The 23,293-nt window shown below is 39.5% G+C and overlaps 1 protein-coding gene across 1 annotated transcript in view; it reads left to right on the top strand.

Moving 5' to 3' along the window:
- The window catches only part of CACNA2D4 (calcium voltage-gated channel auxiliary subunit alpha2delta 4), a 147,006-nt gene that overhangs the window by 59,248 nt on the left and 64,465 nt on the right, over nt 1-23,293 (top strand). The window contains exons 26-27 of the mRNA XM_088141244.1: nt 1,548-1,675; nt 11,097-11,174. Coding sequence (XP_087997370.1) covers nt 1,548-1,675; nt 11,097-11,174 — 206 coding nt within the window. The remainder of the gene's footprint in view (nt 1-1,547; nt 1,676-11,096; nt 11,175-23,293) is intronic.

Here is a 23,293-nt window from a genome sequence, read left to right as displayed (position 1 = left end):
AGTGAAAGTACTAGTTACAGTATGTGTTCTATGTATGTACAGAATAGTACAAGAGATATAATCTAAAAAATCAAGTCTTACTCTACTTAATTTTCCTTCCTTTCAAGTCTCTTCCCCTCACTTTCCGCTTGTACTGGAATATCTGTGAGTTTTCTCCTGGCTGTCTTGTTGCCATACAAAACCTGTAACTCACAAAATTCCACTACCCAGCATCTGAATCTCCAGACACACAACACAGTCCATCCTCCTGGTCTTTCCGCACTCTCACAAGCCACTCCAGACTTTCCCTCCTGGACTTCCTCCTTGTTCCACGGCTGGAAACTCTGGATTTGAGGCTGGGTTGTTTGAGACTCCACTCCATTCCACATGCACCAGGTGATGTCCTCTCTAGCAGCATGTCCTGCAGCATCTGAATATAAACCCCTTCTCTGCTTTCACTTTCTCTTTTTATATTCTATATCTAAGGCATGGACGTGCCACTTTACAGGTGCATTCTAGCATTTCCCACTTTTCTACCTACATCATCTTGTCCTGAGTCATCTGCCTTCCCTCAAAAAAATCCATGATTTTGGCACACACCCAACTGCTTTCCTCCAGCCACACATTTTACCCTGCCACAAGGTCTTTTGCCACTATAATCCAGGCAGACACTGAAGCTTTCCAAAGTAGATCTCATTCTTGGCATGTCAGTGGCACCCCTAATCATCCTGGAAGCATTGTCAACTTGGTGGAGTGAGACCTGATGTTGCCTGCAAAATACTCTATTCTATATTTGGGGTTGATCTCCATTCATGTTCTTGAGCTCCTGGAATTAAACAAAGCAGATGTGTGTGACATCGAGGAAGAGCAAATGCAGAACACTGGAGATCTATAGCACTAAATACTTGTGATTTGCTGTGGGCTTCTTCTTCTGAGGGTCATTATCCAGTTCAGGTTCTGTGACATGGCAGATCTCAGGAAGGGAGCTGAGTAGGCATACAATGGGAAGGAGTATAATAAGCTGCCTGTGCTGTGTAGTACAAAGCATACAAGATAAAATGCCAAGGAGAGACATTGAAGGAACAACTCAGAAGTACAAAAATGCAAAATTGAAGTGTGTGTGTGTGTGTATAATGTTTATAATAATATATATAATATATAGAGTATACGTAATGTTTGTGATTCCCTTGAGAAAGAAACAATCATTTAAAAAATAACTATAATGAGCAAGAATGAATGACAGTATGAATGGCTTCTTTAAAATTGTAAGAAATGGAAGACAGAGAAGAAAGGGCAGTGTTTGATTTGACATGGGAAATACATGAACAGAAGACAATCCATATCTTTTAGTTGTTTACTTGCTAAATACAGCTGCTTTTGATACAGCCTGAAGGGTTGCAGGAAAGAAAGAGATGGATATGTAATGTGGTGTGTGTTTTGCGCATCAGGGTGCTTCATTGGATCATAAGACAATTATTTTGCTTTGTTTTTAAAGTGTGGTGTGCTTTGAAAATCATGTGGTATGATAGTAATGCTTTTCTTCCTTCCCCCCCCCCCCCCAATTCCAGGAAGTTCTTGACCAGTTATGATAAGGAAAGCATTTTCACCATGGACCACTTCCCCCTTTGGTATCGCCGAGCAGCTGAACATCCTCCGGGGAGCTTCATTTATAGCCTTTCTTTTGAAGAAGCTTCAGGTAACCGCACTGAATGAATGTGCCTTAAAACCACTGATGCTCAGCCAGTCAGAAGACAGCTTTTCAGTAGAAGGGAAATATGAGATACTTAAAATCTTTTCAGTCCTTGTTCCAACCAACCAATCGATGGCAGGGCCTGCCACCATCTCTAATTTTCCACGAGTACAGTTCACAACTGATTTGTGCTGATCTTTTTATAGCCAAAAGAGTGCCACCCATGTTCAATATGCAGCTTTCTGCATGTTCAAGGATATCCCAATGCTTGTAGAGATATAAAGGTATTTAGGGAAAAATATAATTGGGAGAGGAGGCCAAAATCAACACCCTGAAAACTGAGCAGGCACAGTGGTCATAGAATGCCAAGTACTTCTTGGGGGGAACTGAGGAAGAGGGTAAGAGAGGAAACAGGATAGTATTGCTGGCTTGTAACCTGAACCTGACCAGTCCTTATTGTAATATTTTGTTTCTGCATAGGCTTGTAACCTATCAAAAATAGATTGGTGAAATAGCAGCAGTGTTCTTTAACATCAAATGTGTTCAGTGATGGGGCCATTTTAGACCTTTATTTTAGGGGATTCATGGTGATCATCTCTGTCCCCAAGTGCTATCTGTACATTTGAAAGTCTGCATGAACCTTACACATGTAGAGTTGTACAAATTTAGGATTTAATGTATATGGTCAGGAATCTTTAAAAAGCATCTTATCTACATGCAGGCATTCAAAGAAGACTGCACTGTCAAAAGCAGAAACATTTCTGACTTTAATAAACCTGGGTTGTGTGGGAAGACAAAAGCAGCAGGATCAAATTGAGTGGGCATCCTAGATCAGGAAGCTGTCCGGCATAATCCAAGCTGTAGGAGCAAGCACAGAAGGATGAAGGAGCAAGCACATGGAGGATTAGAACAACTGAGGAACTGAGTTTTTAGAGTTCAGCAAAAGAAACATTTCCACCAATGTGTTATGCCTGCAACTCTTGGAAGAGGCTGAGTAGCTGTAACTTGAATTTAAGTGACCTTTTTCTTCCAGGAGTTCAGAAGCATACATACTATCATATGCCCATTCTGCCCAAATCGGTTGCAAAACATTCCAGTGAAAGTCTTTATTTTAAACTCATTATTGCTTCTACTCCCTTTTAGTCTTCATATTATTAGCAAAAGTTCAAATCTGGGACAGAGAAGTTTTAGTATGTACTTGGTCCCTCAGTATCACATCTCTCTAAAGTTAGATGCTTTAGGCTGTTCCTCGGGGTGCGTTGATGTCTCATGATCCTAGTCATGAGAGTGTCTTTCTTGCATAAAGGCACAGGTCCTTCCTGATAAAAACAGAATATACAATCCTGCTCCCCTGAGCAAATTTCATTGAATGCTTAAAAGATGGTACTGCTTTGTGCCATTTGAAGGCATACCAAGACAGGGCAAAAGGAGAATGGAAGTTTTGGAACGTGCTTATGAAGGATTTAGAACCTTGTGTAGACTAAGGATGCCCTTATCAGGTTCATCAAGAATAGATCTGGCTCAAGCAAGGCCCTTGGATTATGAATATGGTTCAATCAGAGTTTGCCTGGCTAAATTTTCAAGCACCAAATCTTCTCCACTGTTTTTTGTTTTCACATACTCAGCCCATGTTGACAAACTTACTTGTGGCAGGAGAAAGATGGATGGCAGTATCACAAGTGATGATGACATCCATTTCATATTCAGGGAAGGGACTTGAACTATACACCCCAACGTTACACTATTCATGTTAATATTTGCCTCTCCTCTCCTGCCTAAAGTAAGGTTTATAAGCACTGAAGTTGTCTGGAAGATATCATGGATGTAGTAGCAGCCACTTCAAACACTTGTGTTTTATGTGCACTTGGAGTCCATGCAAAACATTGAACCCCTTTTTATAAAGGAAGGTTGCAGGCAAAAGCATATCCATCCATGGTGCAGGCAGGTTTTATGAATATGCCTTAGCTGATTTTCACACACTGTAATATCATATTTGCCCAATGGTCTACACATGCATGTTCTGACCCACCCATGTGTTTATAATACTGGGCTCTCTATCCTACAAAAAGAGAAGACATAAATAATCTCCAAAAGAACTACAGATTATGTCAAAACAGTTTATGCAGACACTGAGGGGTGTGGAGACCTTGGATATCATGAAGGCTAAAATCATTAAGGAATGATTTTACACATTTCTTATCTCATCAGGACAGCTGTATGCATGAAGGTTGTCTGAATTTTCACAGGGATTCTGTGTTTGCATATCCTGAGAGAAGATTGGAAAAGCAGAGAAAGAGAAGAGCTATAGTCTGATCTATTATTAATAACTGCAATAATTTGAGTAGTGGTCACCGTGTTGCCTAGGTGAGGGAATTTTACTGCCTTGTTTGTTGAGCATAGTTGATTTTTCACAGTTTTGCTAACCAATCAGGGAGTGCCCATTTCTTTTTTTTAACAGTATTTTTATTAAAAACTACAATGGCAATTGCAATAGTTGAAACGCAATTAGCAAGCAATTTCTGAAACTGATTAGAAAAAGAAGTATACAATCTCAGTGTCCTTTGAAAAGGTGCTGACTGCAGTTTGAGGGAAAAGATGGCTTTCCCTCATCTTCCAGAGCTCTAAACCTGCCAGAGACCACTGTCTTGCAGTGTCCTTGTTAGGAGCAACTGTCTGGAGCACTTGTGGGTGATCTCAAGTCCTCTCCTTGTCCAGAGAGGAATTACAAAGATCTGGTCTACTCGCAGGTTCTTCGATCCACTGCGGTTATTGGCTCCACCATTTCTTCCCCAAAAGTCCAGGGAGTGCCCATTTTAGCACATTTGATTAAACTGGAGCTGTGCATCACTACATCTTACCCTTTGCCATGGCAGTGTAGTACTGTATGTTTGCTTACAGTGAAAAATGATCCACAGACTGACCCTGTAAGGCAGCCAAGGCTGGTCTGGTGCAAAAATACTCTTAAGGATAATTTGTGCCGCATGCCTTCATTAATCACACAGGCATAAGCACAGCTCTCTAGACCCAAGACAACCTCTCAGATCAGCTCCTCATCCCAATATTAGTCATCATTTAAAGATCTAGCAGCTACATTCAGGGGAGTCCTCCTGTTCTGGTGCCCAGGGCTTGCGCAGACAAGCCATTATCAGATGACTCAAGGCACACTGTTGGAGGTAGAGTAGTAACAAGTTGCATCGGTACTTAGGGCAGGGTTTCTCAACCTTGGCAACTTTATGATGCATGGACTTCAACTCCCAGAATTCCCCAGCCACCCATGCTGGCTGGGGGATTCTGGGAGTTGAAGTCCACATGTCTTAATTGCCATGGTTGAGAAACAGTGACTTAGGGCTATCAAATCTAGGCTTCTAGAGAACTACTAGATAGCAACAAAGATGTAGAGTCTTCTGCGTCTCTTTTCTGCTATCTAGTGGTTGCCCTAGTCAATATGAAGTGAAGTTAGATGCCTCAGTCTGCTTCTGTTTGCTGTTCTGCCTCCACCTTCATGACACCCTAGGCAAATATTTTGGTTCTTCTATGTGTGCCTGCCCTCCCTACAGCAGACCATGAACAGGTTTGGGTTTTTTAAAGGTTGAAGATCTGGCCTGGGCTCCCCTGCTTGCATTTATAACACTGCACCCAGCAGGAGTTTTACAAATGCATTGAGGGATGGACGGAGGAGGGGAAGGCTACTCCAGACTTTGTGAAGAGGAACTTCTCTTCACAACTGTTGAGCTGTGTTTCCTCAAGGTTGCACATGGAAGAAAACCTCCCCTTCTCCAATTTAGAGCTGATATTCAGCGTATGATATGTAGGGTATGCATTGAAAGAACGATAGATCAATGGGGTCACTCCAGTAATTTTAGACTTGAGACTGTAGAATCTTGGAAAGCCTTATGTTCATAAAGGGTTATTTTTCTAGAAACACTGGATATCGACATTCTTGATAAATAAGGAACTAAAAAATAGTGAGCGAAAAACTTACAAAAAGTCTGGAAAGTATGTGGTGGTTAAGGATGAATCTAAAGTTTTTGTTTCGGCTCTCTTTTTCAACCTGCTTGCACTCAAGCGCTGTGATGATGGTGCATAATTTGCTAACTGTGAATCTTTTTTTGGCATCGTGGTGGGAAGAAGGGTGGGTGGAGAAGACAACAACAAGGAAAGCAAGATTGGGGAGCAAAGAAGGTGAACAGGAAAATTAAAGCTCATGCAGGATTGAGTGGAAATACCTGAACTTTCTCTCACTCTTCAGTTTCCTTTTCATTTAACTCTAGCAGCTAGCAGCTTATTATTACCTGAACTGATCAGACCAGTCAAGCTGTGTTCTAGGACTCCTGAGACTGAAAGCTGAAAAACCCTAGGCCTTGAATCAAGGTTTAGTGAAGTGCCTCCTCAAGATGGCTCCACAAAGTGACACCACTTTGCAGAGCCCTAGTAGACAGAAGTGGCCAAACCAAGATTGCTGACCTTACTTCACACCTGATCTGTCATATTCTGCTAGTTTGGAGTGCTACCTCTCAGATTTCATACTGGCCAGTTAATTCTGCCAAATTATATCCCCTTATCATTCTCATTTGACTCTATTCCTGGCCGGTATCTTTGAAATTAAAAGTTGCCAATTCCATCAATAACTGTGGCCCTGTTCCTCAGGAATAGAAGGAAACACTTTTTTTCTCCCTCTACCTCCCTCCTGTCCATAATATGGCAGTTTGTGGTTGTCCATTAATTTTATAACCTGTTGGCTGGTTATTTTCAACACCCACCCACCTCCTGTAGCACTTTGTGATAATGATACAAACACCTCTAAAATTAATCTGCCAACACCCTAATGTATTATCTTGGACAGGTCTTTCAGGAAGAAGCGGTGCTTGATAATACCAGGATGCTGATGGGAAATGCCCCCATTTGATCTCCTCTTATAGGTCACTGTCTATCCCTTTTCTTTCTATCTCCCTTGCTCCTGTCTACTGCTTTAGCTTCTTCCTTCCCGTGACGTCTTACCAATTTCATCTTCCTCTAATTCTAATAATATATGGAATTGCTCCATTGCTGTAACAAGAAAGATATATATGATCATGGATCTCACCAAGGGTCTATCTTGAGACTCACAGAATACCCCACAACATCTGCTAGGATCCAGAGTGATATACCACAGAAAGTATAGCATGGGAGCTGGGTGGTTGCACAGTCAGCCAGATGTTTAGACTGGATTTGGCATTTTTATCCACCTATCGAGTCCTTCCCAAGGACCTGGGAGAGTCAGATGTTGTTGTTTGATGGTGTTAAAGGTATTGTTGCAGGATATAAGCTGTTCCAAGTAAAGCTGCCTTTTGCAATTGACTGATGGTGATTTTGTCAATGCCGATGGTGTTCAAGTGGTGCTCCAGATGTTTTGGGATTGCACCCAAGGTGCTTATAACTATTGGTACTATCTTCATTTTCTTTTCCCATAGTCATTCTACTTCAATTTGCAGGTCTTTATATTTTGTGATTTTTCTCCAGTTCTTTCTCTTCTGTTCTGCTATCACCAGATATTGCAATGTATTATTATTATTATTATTATTATTATTATTATTATTATTATTATTATTATTATTATTTTGCTGCATAGTTTTGAAACTGTTTGCCCAACCTCAAAATTGCATATAGAAGTGAACGAGCCCTAGAGAGGATCTTTAACTACCCCAAGGATCATAGTTAAGGCATATGAATGCTATCCAGAAGAAAAGTCCTTGAAACAAGGGCCTATGCAATGTATGAAGACGTAATGCACTTAGGCCTCTTACAAACCTATTTATTTCCAGGGACTTTTTAAAAAAAGGCAAAAAAGCTGAGACTAAAAGTGAATGAAGCTGCAAAATCATGTTCAGGACATGTTGGGTACTAGACATCGAGCCAAAAATGTGACAACTGACAAGTGTTGGAACTGTGAAGGAAGAGAAAGAAATCCCCTTCTGTTGGATGGAACATTAAGTAAGCAATATACTGGAAAGAAATAAAAGTCAGAAAAAATATAATCAGAAATCCTGATCTTCAGACTTCTGGGGAAGAAATGGTGAACTGAAAGCAGAGCCGACAACTGCACAGAATGAAGAGTCAGCAAGCAGACCTATTGTTTGTAACTTCCCTCCGGACAAGGAGAGGACTTGAGATCGCCCACAAGTGCTCCAGACAGTTGCTCCTTGCGAGGAGACCGCAAGATGGCAGGTTTAAAGCTCTGGGAGACAAGGGAAAGCCATCTTTTCCCTCAAACCACAGTCAGCACCTTTTCAAAGGACACTGGGTTTGCATACTTCCTTTCCTAATCACTTTCAGAAATTGCTTGTTAACTGCCGTTCAGCTATTAGGAACCTTTGGATTGACAAGCCTGAAAACACCGGGTGAGTTTCCTTCAATCCTTAGTGAAAGAAGTTTTAAATACAAGTTTAAGGACCTAAAAAAAAAAATTTTTTTTTTTTTGGAATAAGCAGCAAAAGAGTGATTAGAACTTTGATTTTGGAAAGTTACAAACAGACCAAGGGTCCAGATAAATTTGAAATAAAATTTTGGAATTAATTATAAGAATCCTTCCTGTGCAAAAATGCTTTTGCTTTGAATTCTTAAAAAAAAACAAAAAACATGATAGGATGAGACTTTGAAGGTTGGACACTAGAGAGAACCAGAAGGAACTAAAGATTATAATTAAAGGAGAATAACACTTAAATTTGACTTACTGATACAGAATGGAGCAAAATACCTTAACACTGGATGTACTGAAGGATATTTTTGAACAATGAACCCAGAAGTTAATTCGCTGCCTCTAGAGACAGACTGTGTTTCAAAGATGTTATGGAAGAGGAACAAGTTTTACCAAACAAGACTGGGACTGATCTGAAAGTGGATTTTAAAATAACAGGCCACAAGAATGACATGGAAGAAGATGCTACACTGGACATACAAAAGAAACCAGCTGATGTCTTAATAATTAAAAGGGATATACAAATAACAAACCAAAACAGTGACTTGGATAACTTTCCTATATTGGATTTACAAAAGAGGCTTGTTAATGCTTTGAAGAATTTTGTGAGAAGAGACAAAGAAAAAATGAAAAGAAATCAAGTTCTAGGACATTATTTGAACAGATTAATGATCAAAGTTGTCAAAGGGGAGGAATATAAAGTTGGTTTATATGATCAGGGTTAAAATAGATATGTTGTTACCTCTGGTAACTCTTAATGGACTTTTGCTGATCAGAACTGGACAATGAGGTTTTATGGATTTGTTTATAAATAAGAAATGGGATATGGGAAGAAGAGATCATTTGTTGTATTTTAAGAGAAGTTACTAAAATTGTTTATACTTGTTTGTTGTGATGAAGGAGGTAGTCATTTCTTTCTATATTTCTTTTTCTTTATTATATTATTTTTTCTTTCTTTTTTCTATTTCTTTTTCTTTTTTCTTTTCTGCAGTTTCTATTTTTTTATTCTTTTATTTTTCTTACTCTGTATTAGTTTTTAACTTTTTAATGATAATTTTTTAAATAAAATTACTATTAAAAAAAAGAAATCCTAATCTTCAGAATATCCCCAAAATGGAACAGTTGTACAATACAAGGAGATATAAACAAGTTAGCCTACGCTTGATTCCAAACCTATGTTCTCCCAGAGAGCCTATGAGGAGGTGGACCTATTTTTCAACTATGCTACTTCAGCCTACAAGTGGGTTTTGAAGTGACTCAATGCACCTTTGTACAATAACCACAAAATATATTGCGCAAAGAAAGCTAGACATGGTGAAGAAGTGTTTTCTCTAATAGTCTATGTAGAATACATTTTATTATATGTTTAGTCACTGAATGCTCATCTGTCATGAAAAATGAACGACTGGAGTTACAGTAGGGAATACCTTGCCTTTAATGAATTGTAATTAATCTGATGAATCAGTACTTGCTAGACAAAGTATCCCTTTTAGATGATAAAAGTGACTGGCATAAAACCTATCCTAGTAGGAATTTATTTAAAATCTCAAACCATAATTTCATAACTTTTTAAGTTAACCAATAATTATTTGACTCCTCCTTGGAGAACTCAAGCATAATCCCTCCCCTCCTAGAACTAGTTAATTCCATCCATACTTTTGGGAAATCAAATGCATTGCAAACTCAAAGCAATTATGGTGCTTTTTTGATAAATTCAATATTGGACAATTGAGGAAATGTCCAGAGTGCCCGAAATTCAACCTCTGAAGACATGCAAGAATATCCTGACCATTCCTTAGCTCCATGTGTAAAACCTCCTTCCTTATCAAAAGGAGTGGTTGGATGAAAAGCACATGATGCTTCATGCCACAATTGTAGCAACCTTTACCTTCACTGATAAAGGGACAAGAACAAGCTGGAAGACATGGATTTTGAGAATTTTAGTGTTGCTTCCCTTAGCAGTGATGAACAGAGGTTTGCGATGCATGTGCAGATAGAGAAGTACAGCTTAGAAGTTGCAGCCAGTTGAATGAACATTCTGCAATTGTCCATGGCCACCACAGGACAGGAAGGCCTGGCGCAATATGGTTCATGGGGTCACGAAGAGTCGGACACGACTTAACGACTGAACAACACCACTTGGGCTCCTAAACACCTCCCTGCTAAAGCCTATAGTTCTTTGGACTAGGAAATAGTATTAATAATACTAGTTCACACCCACAGTAATTTTCTACTAAGATTATTTAGAGTCCTATACTAGAGAATGAAAAAGATCTGAAGCCATACTTGAACTGGCAATTGACAGTTCATTATACATCAGTGTGGAAAAAGAGTTGTTTGCTAAGAGGATCTTCTCTTTTTCAATGTTATGTCCCTAAGATGAGAACATTCCCAACTCCAGACATCTGTATTTTTCTAGCAAAACACTGGAGTTAGGGTTGCTTTATGAATAAGCAAGTAGGACTCTTTAGTTTGATTTGGGAAATGCAGACATAATTCTAGCCTTGAACATTAGGGAGTTCTGTTATATTACTGTAAGTCAGGGTGATCAAGGCATCTTTCTTGGCAATCAGTAATCCAAAGTGACTTCTTAAATCTTTTTTTTATCTCATACTGGGAGCAGAACACACAATTAGGTATTTGAACAAATGAATGCTTCCCTATCAAAAACATTCATAGCTATACCCATCAAACAAGACATTTCCTGATGTATTCGTTTTTTCCCAAAGATCAGGATTCTTCCCCCTCTCCCCCATACATACTTCCCCACACAATATGGTGTGATTAATTCTCTCCTGTGTTCTGTAGAGTTACCATCTAAGTGTAGGGATCCTATTTCTACCGGTCTTTATGCCCTGTTCTCATATTTTGTGTCTGACTTGCGAACAGAATGAACAACCTACCAATTCTGAGAACCTCTTCCCCTGAGATACAGAATCAGGTTTTGAATTTGCTACATTTATGTCTTGACAGAGGGAAGTTTGCCTGTGGCAGTGACAGTAAGCACATCTGTGGCTGTGACTATTGGTGGGAAGACAGGAATTGCTGCAGGTAGGACTTGTTTCAATGCATTTGAAGTTGGGGATAACCTTGGGGAGACCCTCCATTTGTTTTTATTTCTTTATTTGCCTGAATACAAATAGTCTCTTCTGGAAATTGGCAGAAGGTCCATCAGTTCACTGGGCAAAGCATGGGATTATCATATCAGATAATCACTAGATGGCAGCAAAGAGATACAGAAAATGCTTTCCTGCCATCCAGTGGTCATTTGGCTTTCTGCATCCTGCTGTGGAAGCCCTAACAAAAAGTCTCAACATTTACAGCAGGGTTCCTCAACCTCAGCAACTTTAAGATGGGTGAGGAATTCTGGGAGCTGAAGTCCACCCATCTTAAAGTTGCTGAGATTGAGGAACCCTGATTTACAGTATAATGCAAATCCTTGCTATTAAAACTAGGCCTGAGTTTTATGACACATGTATCATTTCAGTGTCCTTTTTCTGTTCAGCAATATCACCTCCATGTTTTGCTACTTTTACATAATTCCACCAAAACAAAAACAAACAAAAAGCAAAAATCCTTCACTTAATTTTCATCCAAGATCAGAGTTGCCTGGGGGCTCATATGACAATATGGAATAGCCCTCACAGAAATACTGGGATGCTGCTGTGCATAATAACCGCATCAAAGATAATGTTTACTTTTGCAGTGACCATTTCCACTCATTCATGTAAAAACTGAAAACTACAAATGTTCAGCTTACCTTTGTATACACCGTTTAATCTTTATGAATCAGTGAACTGGCATGGATGTTTTTGAAAGAAAAGAGATAAAGTGTGAGTTTTGAAGGCCTCTTTCATGCCCTTTAAAGTGGTTTTATTATAGTCAGGGTTTTGGGGAAACGTAGCCTGATAATTAGGACTTTCAAGTCAAACCAAGCCATGCCACATCTCAGAAGATAATAGTAGTGGAAAAGCAGATGGTGTGGAAAGACTGAAGGATGAGAATTAAAAAAGAGACTAAGTGGAAAAATCATGAAATTTCAGAAGTGTCGCCAAAAAAAAAAAAAAACCCCTAGAAGATAAATGCTCAATCATGTGCATGGTGACATCTATTTATAACATCCAAGCAGAAACATACATGGAGTACATGTCAGGTTTGCTATCAGTACAGCCTTAGATGAATTTCTTTGTAAGATCTAAAGCTACTTTGAGAAGCAGGGGGTTGAGAGAAGAAAGAAGGCAAGGAGCAAAGACAGGTCTTTGTAGAGTCTTGCATCTCTGCTAGGAAATGGAATAGGCAAACGCTGAAGGATCTCCATGATCAAGAACTTGGACAGGTAGGAATAGCCAAATATTTGTTTCTAGTTCTGAGTAAACTTTATTTATTTATCTTACTTTATTTAATCAGATTGTATGGCTACCTAATTTGCCACAGTGACTCTGAGTGGCTGACAACTTATAAAAACATAAAAAAAATAAACATAAGCAGCAATATATGCAGCCTCAGATCCGTCACATATATACCCTGAGGGTATCTGCTCCTCCCACCAGGTCAGATAGGATGGGCATGCTCCAGGTCCCTTCCCTTAAATGTTGTCATCTAGTGGGACCTAGGAAACATGCCTTCTCCAAAGCTGCTCCTGCCCTGTGAAACACCCTTCCCCCAGAGATCTGGCAGGCTTCCAGAAAGCCTTGAAAAGCTGGCTCTCCCCACAAGCATTGGGGTAGGACAGTGTTTTTCAAACTTGACAACTTTAAGATGTGTGGACTTCAACTCCCAAAATTCCCCAGCCAGCATGCAGGAATTCTAGGAGCTGAAGTCCACACTTTTTAAAGTTGTGAGTTTGAAAAACATTGGGGTAGAACAAGGCTGGAACCCAGCAAGATAGTAGGTGGGTATGTGGGAAAGTGTTGCCTTTGGATGCCATAAGTTTTTCTTGAGCTTTTCTTGAGTTTTTCTTGAGTTCTTATTCTGATTGTTTGGGAATTTTTGCTGTTTTTACCGTTTTGTGAGCTGCCCAGGATTATGATTACCATATGAGCAGCTATGTAAATCTTTTTTGAATACATACATACATACATTAATCAATAAATGACCACCAATGGCAATATCCACAACAACAAAAACCACAACATCTCATGGATACAAACTAACCTGCCAACCCCCATAGCCAGGAATACAACCAAGTCTTCTGGTTTTCTCTGTTGTTATTCTGGTTCCCTCTCAATAATGCGATTCCTATAATGTTACCTTTGAGTAAATTCTAGTCTTTTCCAGCTGAAATCACCTTGGAGGAATACTCTCTTTGAAATAGCCTATACTGTACCTTTTCAAGTGAATCAGAAAGCCCGTTTAATATTGTAATCCTCCTTTGGTCTCCGAGCAAACATTAACTAAAACATAATTATTACTTATAGCTTAATTAAAACTTTATCTCCAGAGGGGTGTGTGTGTGTGTGTGTGTACGTACCTAGAGCCTTTTGCTAGCAACAGCATTCTCTGGAAATGACAAATATGAAGTATTTAATATCAGAAATGCCTCTCTCTGCCCCAGATAGCATGACTGAATGTTCTGTCATGTGGATCAATCACCTGGGGCTTCTGTATTGGAGAGAAGAGGCTGGACTGACATTGCAGTTGCTGAGAGTTTTAAAGTCCCAGAGAAACCACTAGAATCTGCATCTCCTTGGTCTTTGTGTGTGATGGGTGTATCATGTTGTTTTGAGTAGTATGGTTTGCAAGAGAAACATTTGCTTACTATATGATAACAATTTCAAGCATGAATAGACCAGTGTGTGTATGTGTTCATGCATGTCTACCAGTTGCATGTTATATGTGGGTATATACTTATTTTAAAGAATGCTATAGGTTCCTGCTGCATATGGAATCTGGATCCAAGCTTCTCCCAGCCCAAAGGATTTCTAGAGTTCAAGACATTGTTTTGCTGATCCCACATCACCAAGGGATCTTGCTTTGATTGCTTGCAAATTAAAAACAAGAGTGGTATGAGCAACTGCATACATAAGTTCTTCTCAGCTCTTCTGAAATGAATCCTAGCTGCATTTGCAAGCTGTTGTTGTTGTTTTAGGCCAAATGGATTTCAAAATTCAATGGGACAAACGTTACTGAAGTGCCAGTGTATTCTTTCCGTTTTGTAATTTTTTTCAAAAATGAATTGCTGTGAATTGCTTTGGGGGTTTTGCAGTGAGAAGCGATCTACAGCTGTTTGTGGATTTTTTGCTTTGTTTTTCTGAGAAATAAGGAAGGAAGGCAAAATCATTGCCACTGGAATTTCCACAGATGGGCATAAGAGCAGAGAATTTCCTGTTCCTGGCTGTAACAGCTTGTAGCAACCGTTCCTTGCTTTGCCTTCTGCATTGGACTACGGGGAGCCATTGGCAGTGACATAGCAGTGTGGGGTAAAACTGTTAACTGGCCGTTGCTGTGTGATGATATAGTTGAACTTCAGAAGGGCACAGATCTCAGACAGACTTTGGCTTGTACCATTCCTGCACCGGGTGGGCAGGTGGGGGCGTACAGGGGAGGAGTTGCTGGATGTAGGTTAACTGTTGGGAATGAGGTGGATATTTGCAGTTCCTACAGTCTTCTCTGTGCAAAGAAAATGATACAGAAATAACTAGAATTCTTGCAGCCTTTCTTCCCGCTAACAGACAATATTTTGTTTATTAGTCTTTATATCTTTTGTATGTTCATTTTGACCAGAAAGGAAGCTCATCTACAGAAGGTCATTGAACACCCATAGATTTCTGCCCTATCTCTTCGCTCCCAAATTATTTGATATCGTTTTAATTCTAAGCAGAATCAGAGTAGAGAAGGAGGTTGCTATGGCAACTGTTTCCTTAAGCCTTTGGTCTGACTCATTTCAGACAATTACTCTCATGCTCCAGGATGCATAGATGTGATAGAGGAGAATCACGTGCTGGGCTTTATTTCCTTTTCTTCTTATCCCAGGTATTAACTTTCCAAAAGTCATGGTAACATCCCTCTAGGTTCCCAGCTTTTGGGGCTGCTGGTATATTGAGAGCATAGGTCTGGTCATGAGTATTACTCATGTGGACTATGTCCTGGTTATGTATGTAGTGATTTCCTATGTTTCCATGATATATATGCACAAATGTGAAAATGTGTGTAGATTCTGTGAACAGTAAAACGTTTTGTAAGTTCCTAACTTCTTAGACTGACATGAGTGAATGCATAAAAATATATGTCAAGGATGTAAAGGAATTTAGACATAAATGTATATGGTAGATTATAAGAACATAAGAAGAAGCCAGAGGGGTGTAGTCTTTAAGGTGTTAGGCTAGGACCAGGGAGATTCTGAGGGGAGATTCACCCTCCATCATGGAAACTCTCTCTCTCTTTTGGCTGCCTGTTAATACTCAGTCCGGTTTCTCTCACAGAGGTGTTTTGGTGGGGGTAAGATAAAAATGGATCCTCATGCAAGATGCCTTGATCTTGGTGAAAAGGTGGGATATACATCTAATAAAGTAAAATCATGCCTTTTGGATCAGACAAGAGGCCTACCTGGTGACTAGATTCAAATCTAAGAGCCAGTGTTGCATAGTAGTCAAAGAAATCTCTCTGGAAAGTTTACCACCAAAGTGTTAGGCCAGTCTTCCCCAAACTAGCAACCTTCAGTTGGGATCGGTCTGCCCAAATCGGCTGGGTATTCTGGGAGTTGTGGTCCCAAACCATCTGTAGAGTGTTAAGTTGCTGAAGTCACTCCCATAGTTCCTCTACAGTAATTAATGTTAAGTGATACATTGTCTCTGAACATGGAAATTTAACATAGCTATTTGTTATACTTTTTCATTATTTCCAAATATTGTACCTCCAGATATCATTCGAGGGACAATATTTCTCACCTTTGGTCATCTTAGCCATGATCACTGGGAGCTGCAGTTCAGCAACTTCTAGAGAGCTACAGATTTCTTATCTTTGGTCTCAGATAGTGGCCATCACCACATATCGTGGCAATGAATTCCCTATTGGTGAGGAAAGTACTTTATGTTATTGAAATTGAACCTAACAGCCATTCTATTATCACTAAGTGATTGAACTGTAATATGAGTTTAGAGACAATTTCGTTGAGGCAAGTAGAAGGATCATTGGAGTTCTTTGTAGTCCAGAATTGAAGCATCAGAAATCAGCTCCTATTTTCCACACCAGCCCAGCAAAACTTGGTATAATGGATGAACTATATTATTTCTTCTCTAGCAAATGTCACTGAAGAGAACATTTCCTTGCTGGGAAATGCTGTGCCTGGACACAGATTAGAAAATAATATGTGGTTTGGAGAAAACAGACAATGTGTTCTGAAATATTTTAAATGTTGCATATTTTACACATGCATTTGAATGTAAAGTGGCCTGGTATCAACAAAATGATAGCATGTGAAAAGAGAGACAGTTCGAAGCATGTCGCTGCTTGAGGCAGAACAGTCAAGGGGAGCTGCCTCATCTCCATAAAGATTTATAATGCCAAATATTCACTGAATTACAATGGCATTTAAGGTAGGAAACCTTACAAGCATTTTTTTTTCTCTTCCCCAAAAGTACAAATAGAGAAAAGGTAGATTAAATGGTTGGGTGCCCTTGTATGATGCATACAATTATCTTCTAATCAAAACTTTTGCAAGCAGAGATGTTAGAGATTTATTTGGAACATGGCCCCTTCTCACCAAATGATGATAGATGTCACACCAGTACAGTAGCAAGTAGGACGCTACAAAAAGAACAAACAGCTCCAATTTTGGGCATTCTTCTGGAGGATGCTAAACTGGCCGTTATAGCTTCTTGCTTCATTTATGGTGGGAAATGATTGAGTAGTCTGAGCTCTGACTGTTCTCACCTGATGTCCAACGAAATTGAATGTGAGAGTCAAGTGAAATACGGCTGAGCCAGGTTTCCGTCATAGAATTCTTCCTGTGGTGGTGGGAATTTGTCAAGCTTGTCAATATATTCAGGGAGCTATTCTCAGTCCCTAATCATATGTACCTGTGTTTTCTTCATATCCTTTATAGCCTTGCTTTACAAAATTAAAGGCTATCTAATGGGGAGCCGACCTTGCATCTCGATTTAAATTCTGCCAAAAGCTCTACTGTATCTCTCTGGATCAAGCAGCCAGGATTTATAAAGCAAAGAAAGGGTGGGGGTGGGGGGTGGAGTAGAGCTTTCCTTTTGGAAAACAGATGGAATGGGGGGTTGGAATCCTTTGTGAGCACTGAAAAATGAGAATTGAGCAGATCAGAGAAAAGAATATCTGAAGAGCTACTGGTTGTGGAAAAGCAAGAGAGGCGTCTAATGATAAAAGAAAGAGAGGAAGGGAGAAGGAGAGAAATTTGAAAGTATGATTAACACCATATCTGTGGCCACTCGGAGCAGAGAGACACAGTCAATCTTATTGTTGGTTTATTTGACAGATGCTTTTTTTAGTCCTCCTCAAAGTAGGGCTCAGTGCTTTTTGGTCTTAAAGCATAACATTCAGAAATAGACAAATGGATGCCCAGAATAAAGTAACTCTCTTAGCACTTGAAAACTACAGATCTATTCATGGTATCTGAAAGTGCCTTCGCTTTCTTTGCAGCCAACTGACACTGCTGAGAAACATTCAGTTTGTCATTGATCACAATCCTAAAATTCTTTTCACATGTTCCAGGGCTGTAGTTGTCACAAGCTGAGGTTTCATGAACAGGACCGTGGTATTCAAGTCCTTATTTTAAAGTATTCAGACCTCGTTGTTGGATGCTGAACTTTAAGGATATAAAGGAATGCAATGGGTTTATAGGAGAGAGAGAAAAAGTTAGTTGGGTGTATAGAAAGCAAACCTTTGAGGAAAGGCTGAAGGAGCTTTCATATGTTTAACCTGGAAAAAGGGTCTGAGAAGGATTTGATAGCACACCTCAAATATCTGGAAGGTTGTCACACAGAAGAGGGCAAAATACTTAATGTTTTTCAGCACCGTGAAAAATATAGTTCTCTCTTGGCCAATGTGTGCCTTCCCCATAGCAGAAAGATATTAGTGAGCTAAGCTTGAGCAAAGCTGCAATGACAGCTGTTCCAGACAGAGCACCTGAAAGAGCAGTTGTGCTTTCACTTGGGTCCTCTCTTCAGAGATCTGTGCAGATATCTGAATGAGCAATTGGTTGGCCAGATAGTCTGTCAAAGAAATGCGCTGCCTTCCGGGAGCATATGTTCAGAATGTGATGGAAAGGCTCCCAAGACTATACCCACTGACAATTATCCCTTGCTACTGACCCATGTGGAAAGAAATTATTCAGCCAGGCACAGCCTTGAAGACACTGCAAGGGGCTATGAAACACTGGGTAGAAGATGGGAGCACAGGTCATATTTTCTTCCTTTCTTCCTATCAACGGATTTGTCCCAGAAAGAGAAAAGAATACTGGAAGATAACAACTGGCTACCTAGATGATGTTAACAGGAATGGCTTGAATTTTTCTATAATGGGATGTGTTTCCAAGGTGGAGGACCTGAAGCAAGAGATGAGCTGCCCCTCATGACAACTGGGTAGAATGTATTTGGAAAGTACCTTGCAAACTTAATCCAACAGGCTTTGAACTGAATCCAGTGGAGGATGGAGAAAACAAAACAAAACAAGAAAAAATGTGATGCTAAGAGCTGGGACTGGGACTAGGAGGGGTATGCAGGATGTGAAGGCATTCAGTAATGAACATATAAATACAGGATGAAGTAGATCAAGTTATGTGTCTCTGGGGTTCCAGTGTTTCTGTACAATGTATAGAGTGTGGGAAACAAATAGGAAAAATTAGAAGTCTTAATGCTGGAGGTAAATATAATTTATCAGTCAGTACTGAAATCTGGTGGCATGAAACTCATGAGTGGACTACAAGGATTGCACATAATATATTTAAAAGAATACGTCAGACAAGAGGGGAGGCAGAGAGGCATTATGTGTGAAGGAAGTGTGCATGAATTGAGATCCAGGAATTTGAGCATAAGGAAATAATGGAGCAGCTGGCTACAGTGCCATGAAATAATTTACTTCTCCAGGATCAGTCCAATTACATTTAAGACTCTTGAAGGAACTTGCAGATGTTATCTCAGAACCCCTTCAGTGAGGAATCATGAAGGACAGGCATAATCCCAGTGGACTAGAGAAGGGCAAATGTTGCTCCTATTTTCAAAAAGTGGGGGGAAAGGACCTAAGTAACTACTAGCTGGCATCAGTACTGAACAAAACCCTTGAACAGTTTATTAAGCGACCAATTTCTGAAAAGTAGAAAATAATGCATCGCTTGGCAGAAACCAGCATAGATTTATCAAGAACACGTTTATCAACATCCAGGAGGACTGTGATGAGTTGGAACAATAGGCAGAAACCAGCAAGATGAATTTCAATGCAAAATCCTACATCTGAGTAGGAAATATCTAAGACATGAGTATAGAATGAGGGGGACCATATTGGGCAGCAGCACATGTGAAAATGATCAAGCTGAATGTTAACCAACAAAGTGAGACAGCTGAAATAAAAAGAGCAAATGCAATCTAAGCTGCATCAACAGAAGTGTCAAAATCAAGAGAATTCATGGTTCCTCTTTATTCTGAATTGGTCAGATCACACAATAGTGCATCCAGGTCTGAGACTATATTTAGGAATGACATTGACAAACTGGAGTGTCTCCAAAGAAGAACAGCCAAGACGATAAGAGTCCTGGAAGGAAAACAGTATCAGAAACAGTTGGAGTCATTGGGCATGTTTAGCCTGGAGAAGAGAAGACTCTGGGGAGACATGATAGCTGTTTTCAAGTAATGGAAAGGCTATCATGTAGAAGATGGGACAGAATTGCTCTGAGTTGCTCCAGAAGATAGGACATGAAACAATGGATTTGAATTACAATGAAGAGATTATGGCTGGATTCAGAAAAAAGAAATTCTAATGGTAACAGTTGTTCAGCAACAGAACAGACTGCCTGTGAAGGTAATGGATTCTTCTTTGCTGGAAGTATTTTAAGAGAGGCTGGATAGCTACCTGTCAGAGTTGCAGTAGTAGTGGATTCCTGCACTGGATGGGAGGTAATCCAGATTATCTTTACAATATCTTCCAACTCTTATGTTCTATGATTCTTTGATGTCAGAGAATTTTCCTTTTTTTTTTTAAGCAACATGCCATGATGCCATATGGCCTAACTGGATAGGTAAGGGATGAATCTGTCTCCAGAGCAATGCCCAGATCCCTTCTGCTGGTGCTTCTAATACCTGTATATGTCTACCTCTTAGGACAATCATGCATTTCAGGCAGCATGCTCCATGAAAGCATAAGCCTGTAATCTTAGATTTTTTTTGCAAGAACAGGCTTACTTGGCTCCCCTCTTGGCAGCATTAATCCCTAATAAATGATTGCTTAACCTCAGCTGCAGTCTCTTCAATTTATTGTGTATTTAGGGACCTATTCATGTGGTCACTGAAGAAATCTTTTCCTCTCGTGGCATTTCTGCAGGAAATTTTCAGAGCTCTTAGTTCCTTCAGCATACAGGACTGAATTTAAAACAAGAGGCATGTTCTGTAGGAAAATACATTCTTTATTTATCTTCTAAAACAACAAGCCAGAAATATAATATACGTACAGCTGGTTTTTTTTCCTTTAAAAATGTATTTTCTTTAAACTTTTAACAGAAAGGGAAAGGATGATCTGTGCCATCTATTTAATCCTCCTGCCCCTTTCTCCAGGATGGGTGCCATCCTGGATTATTCTTTCTCAAAAGGATCTTTTCCCCCCTTTGAATTCTGTACTGACATTTCATCCCCAGAAAGCACAATGCATGGTTTTGCCACCATTACTAATGTAATTTGATTGTCCTTCGATATGGCTTCTTGACAACTACCAAGAACCAATTTTTGTTAGGGTACGTCTCTGGAAAATGTTCTGGCTGCACCTCATAGCCTAGAGCAGTGTTTCTCAACCTTGGCAACTTTAAGATGTGTGGACTTCAACTCCCAGAACAGTTTTATGAACTGTAACACCTTTGCAATATTACAAAGTACAGATAGTCCTCGGTTAACAGCTGCCCTGTTTAGCAACTGTCTGAATTTACAACGGCACTGAAAAAGTAGTTTTACATTCGGTCCTCAAACATACAACTGTTGCAATGTTTCCATGGTCACATGATCACAATTTGGGCACTTGGCAACCAGCACGCATTTACGACACTCATAGCTTCCTACAGTCACATGATCGCCATTTGCGAGCTTCACAGCCGGCTTCTGACAAGCAAAGTCAATGGAGAAGCCAGCAGTACGTTTCAAGTCATGGTCATGTGACATTGTGTTTAACAACCACAGGTGATTTGCTTAACAACCACAGCGGAACTGACGCAAGTCGGATACAATCATGTCTGGCTGGGGAAGTCTGGGAGTTGAAGTCCGCACATCTTAAAGTTGCCAAGGTTGAGAAGCACTGGCCTAGAGCATATCCAGGGAGTCTTCACAGGTGATGAAGAAATCTCTATTTAAATTAGATGCATGCAATTTTTTTCCATCTGTGATACATGCGCATGTATTATGAATTTCACGCTTTTTTACATTTCTAATAATCTTCCAGTTTTCATCAGGATTCTTTTATTTTCATTGTTAGCATTTAGGCATCTTTTTGTTAATTCTACTCATACTAACAAAAAAGCTTCAGTGACACGACTAGAATTAATAGCTGAATAATTAAGCTCCATTAAAATTATTAGGGGTATTTATCATATTAGAACCTGTAGCAGTAATGGTGCATTCTTTATATCATTTGGGAAAGTACTCTATGGGCTTGTATATTACAAATTCTAACTATGGTATTATATCACTGAATGAAACAATTTCCCTAATATACATTGCATTTCCATGTATATCTTGTATTATTTTGGTCTTATGCATAGGTACTCTGGTAACATGCATACAAAGGCGGCTCTACTGTAGTCATCCACCCAGTTCCACATCAACAGCAGATCTGAAACTGTTTAGACGTGAATTTGGTACAAACCTTTTCTGAATTCTCTGCACTGCATATAGTCACACTTCATATTAATAGCAGCAGTACAAGAACAAAGATGTTATAAATCCTATATTCACAGCCTAGGCCATGGATACATAGAATACAGACTGTACAATAGGAAGTTGATGAGATGCAAGACACTGTGTATATTGTGGAGATTTGTAGAAGCTCCTGGACATCAGGTACAAGAATGCTAAACATTTTAGTCTATAGACCTTCCAATTATAGCTGAAGGCACGGTTTTCCAATAATTCAATGAGGACCCTTCCCAGATAAGATTATTGCATTCTCCATTCCCTAAATAAACTCTTTAGTAGCTCACTGTACTTCCAAAAGCTCCAGTGTCTTTGGGACTAACTTAATATACACCCGTCCTTTTTTCACCCCTTCACTTGTTTCACCTTTTCAAATACAACTTTCGAAATATAAATTTAAATAAATTAATTAAATAAATCTGGAAATATCAGGGCCAACCCTCTCCATATTAGTAAGAAATCAGAACATAGCCTAAGGTTGTAATTGAACTCACAACGTGAAAAAGAGAACGAAATTGGCAATAAAGGATAATTTCAAAGGTAAGAACAGGGGTTGGAAAGAAAAAGGGTGTTTTTCTCTCTCTTCCTCTTGTAATTTTTATTGCCCAGTTTTTCTCATTTCCTAAACACAAATGCACCCATGGTGTGTTTTGTGCAATCATGTCATCATTATTTCTTACAAATAAAATAGAGATTGTTAAAGATACAGCTCTGTATGTTGTATTTCAAGTATATTGTGGTGTTTAGTAAATTGCAGAGGTTATACTCCTTTGGGGAAATTATAGAGACAATAAGGTGGAAGTTGTGCTGCTAGCAGATACATTGCTAGTTCTGAAATGCTGGGCATAAATGTGGTAGAAGCAATACAGATAAAGTCATTGCCTAGTGTCTTTGATAGTTTAGTTCTGTTCATCAGACTGAAATAAAGCAGAAATGGAGTTTGTTCCTTGGAAGAACTATAGTACTTACATCAGTGTTGTCCAAACTTGGCCACTTTAAGATAAGTGGACTTCAACTCCCAGAATTCCCCAGCCAGCATGGCTGGCTGGGGAATTCTGGGAGTTGAAGTCCACTCATCTTAAAGTGGCCAAGTTTGGACAA

Source organism: Python bivittatus, unplaced genomic scaffold, assembly GCF_059951505.1.
Source record: "Python bivittatus isolate LINGU-HERP-01145 unplaced genomic scaffold, Pbiv_v1 ctg000330_np1212, whole genome shotgun sequence".
In the NCBI taxonomy this organism is placed as follows: domain Eukaryota; kingdom Metazoa; phylum Chordata; class Lepidosauria; order Squamata; family Pythonidae; genus Python; species Python bivittatus.
The sequence above is the reverse complement of the archived record's forward strand: the minus strand, read 5'-3'. Positions and strand labels throughout refer to the sequence as shown.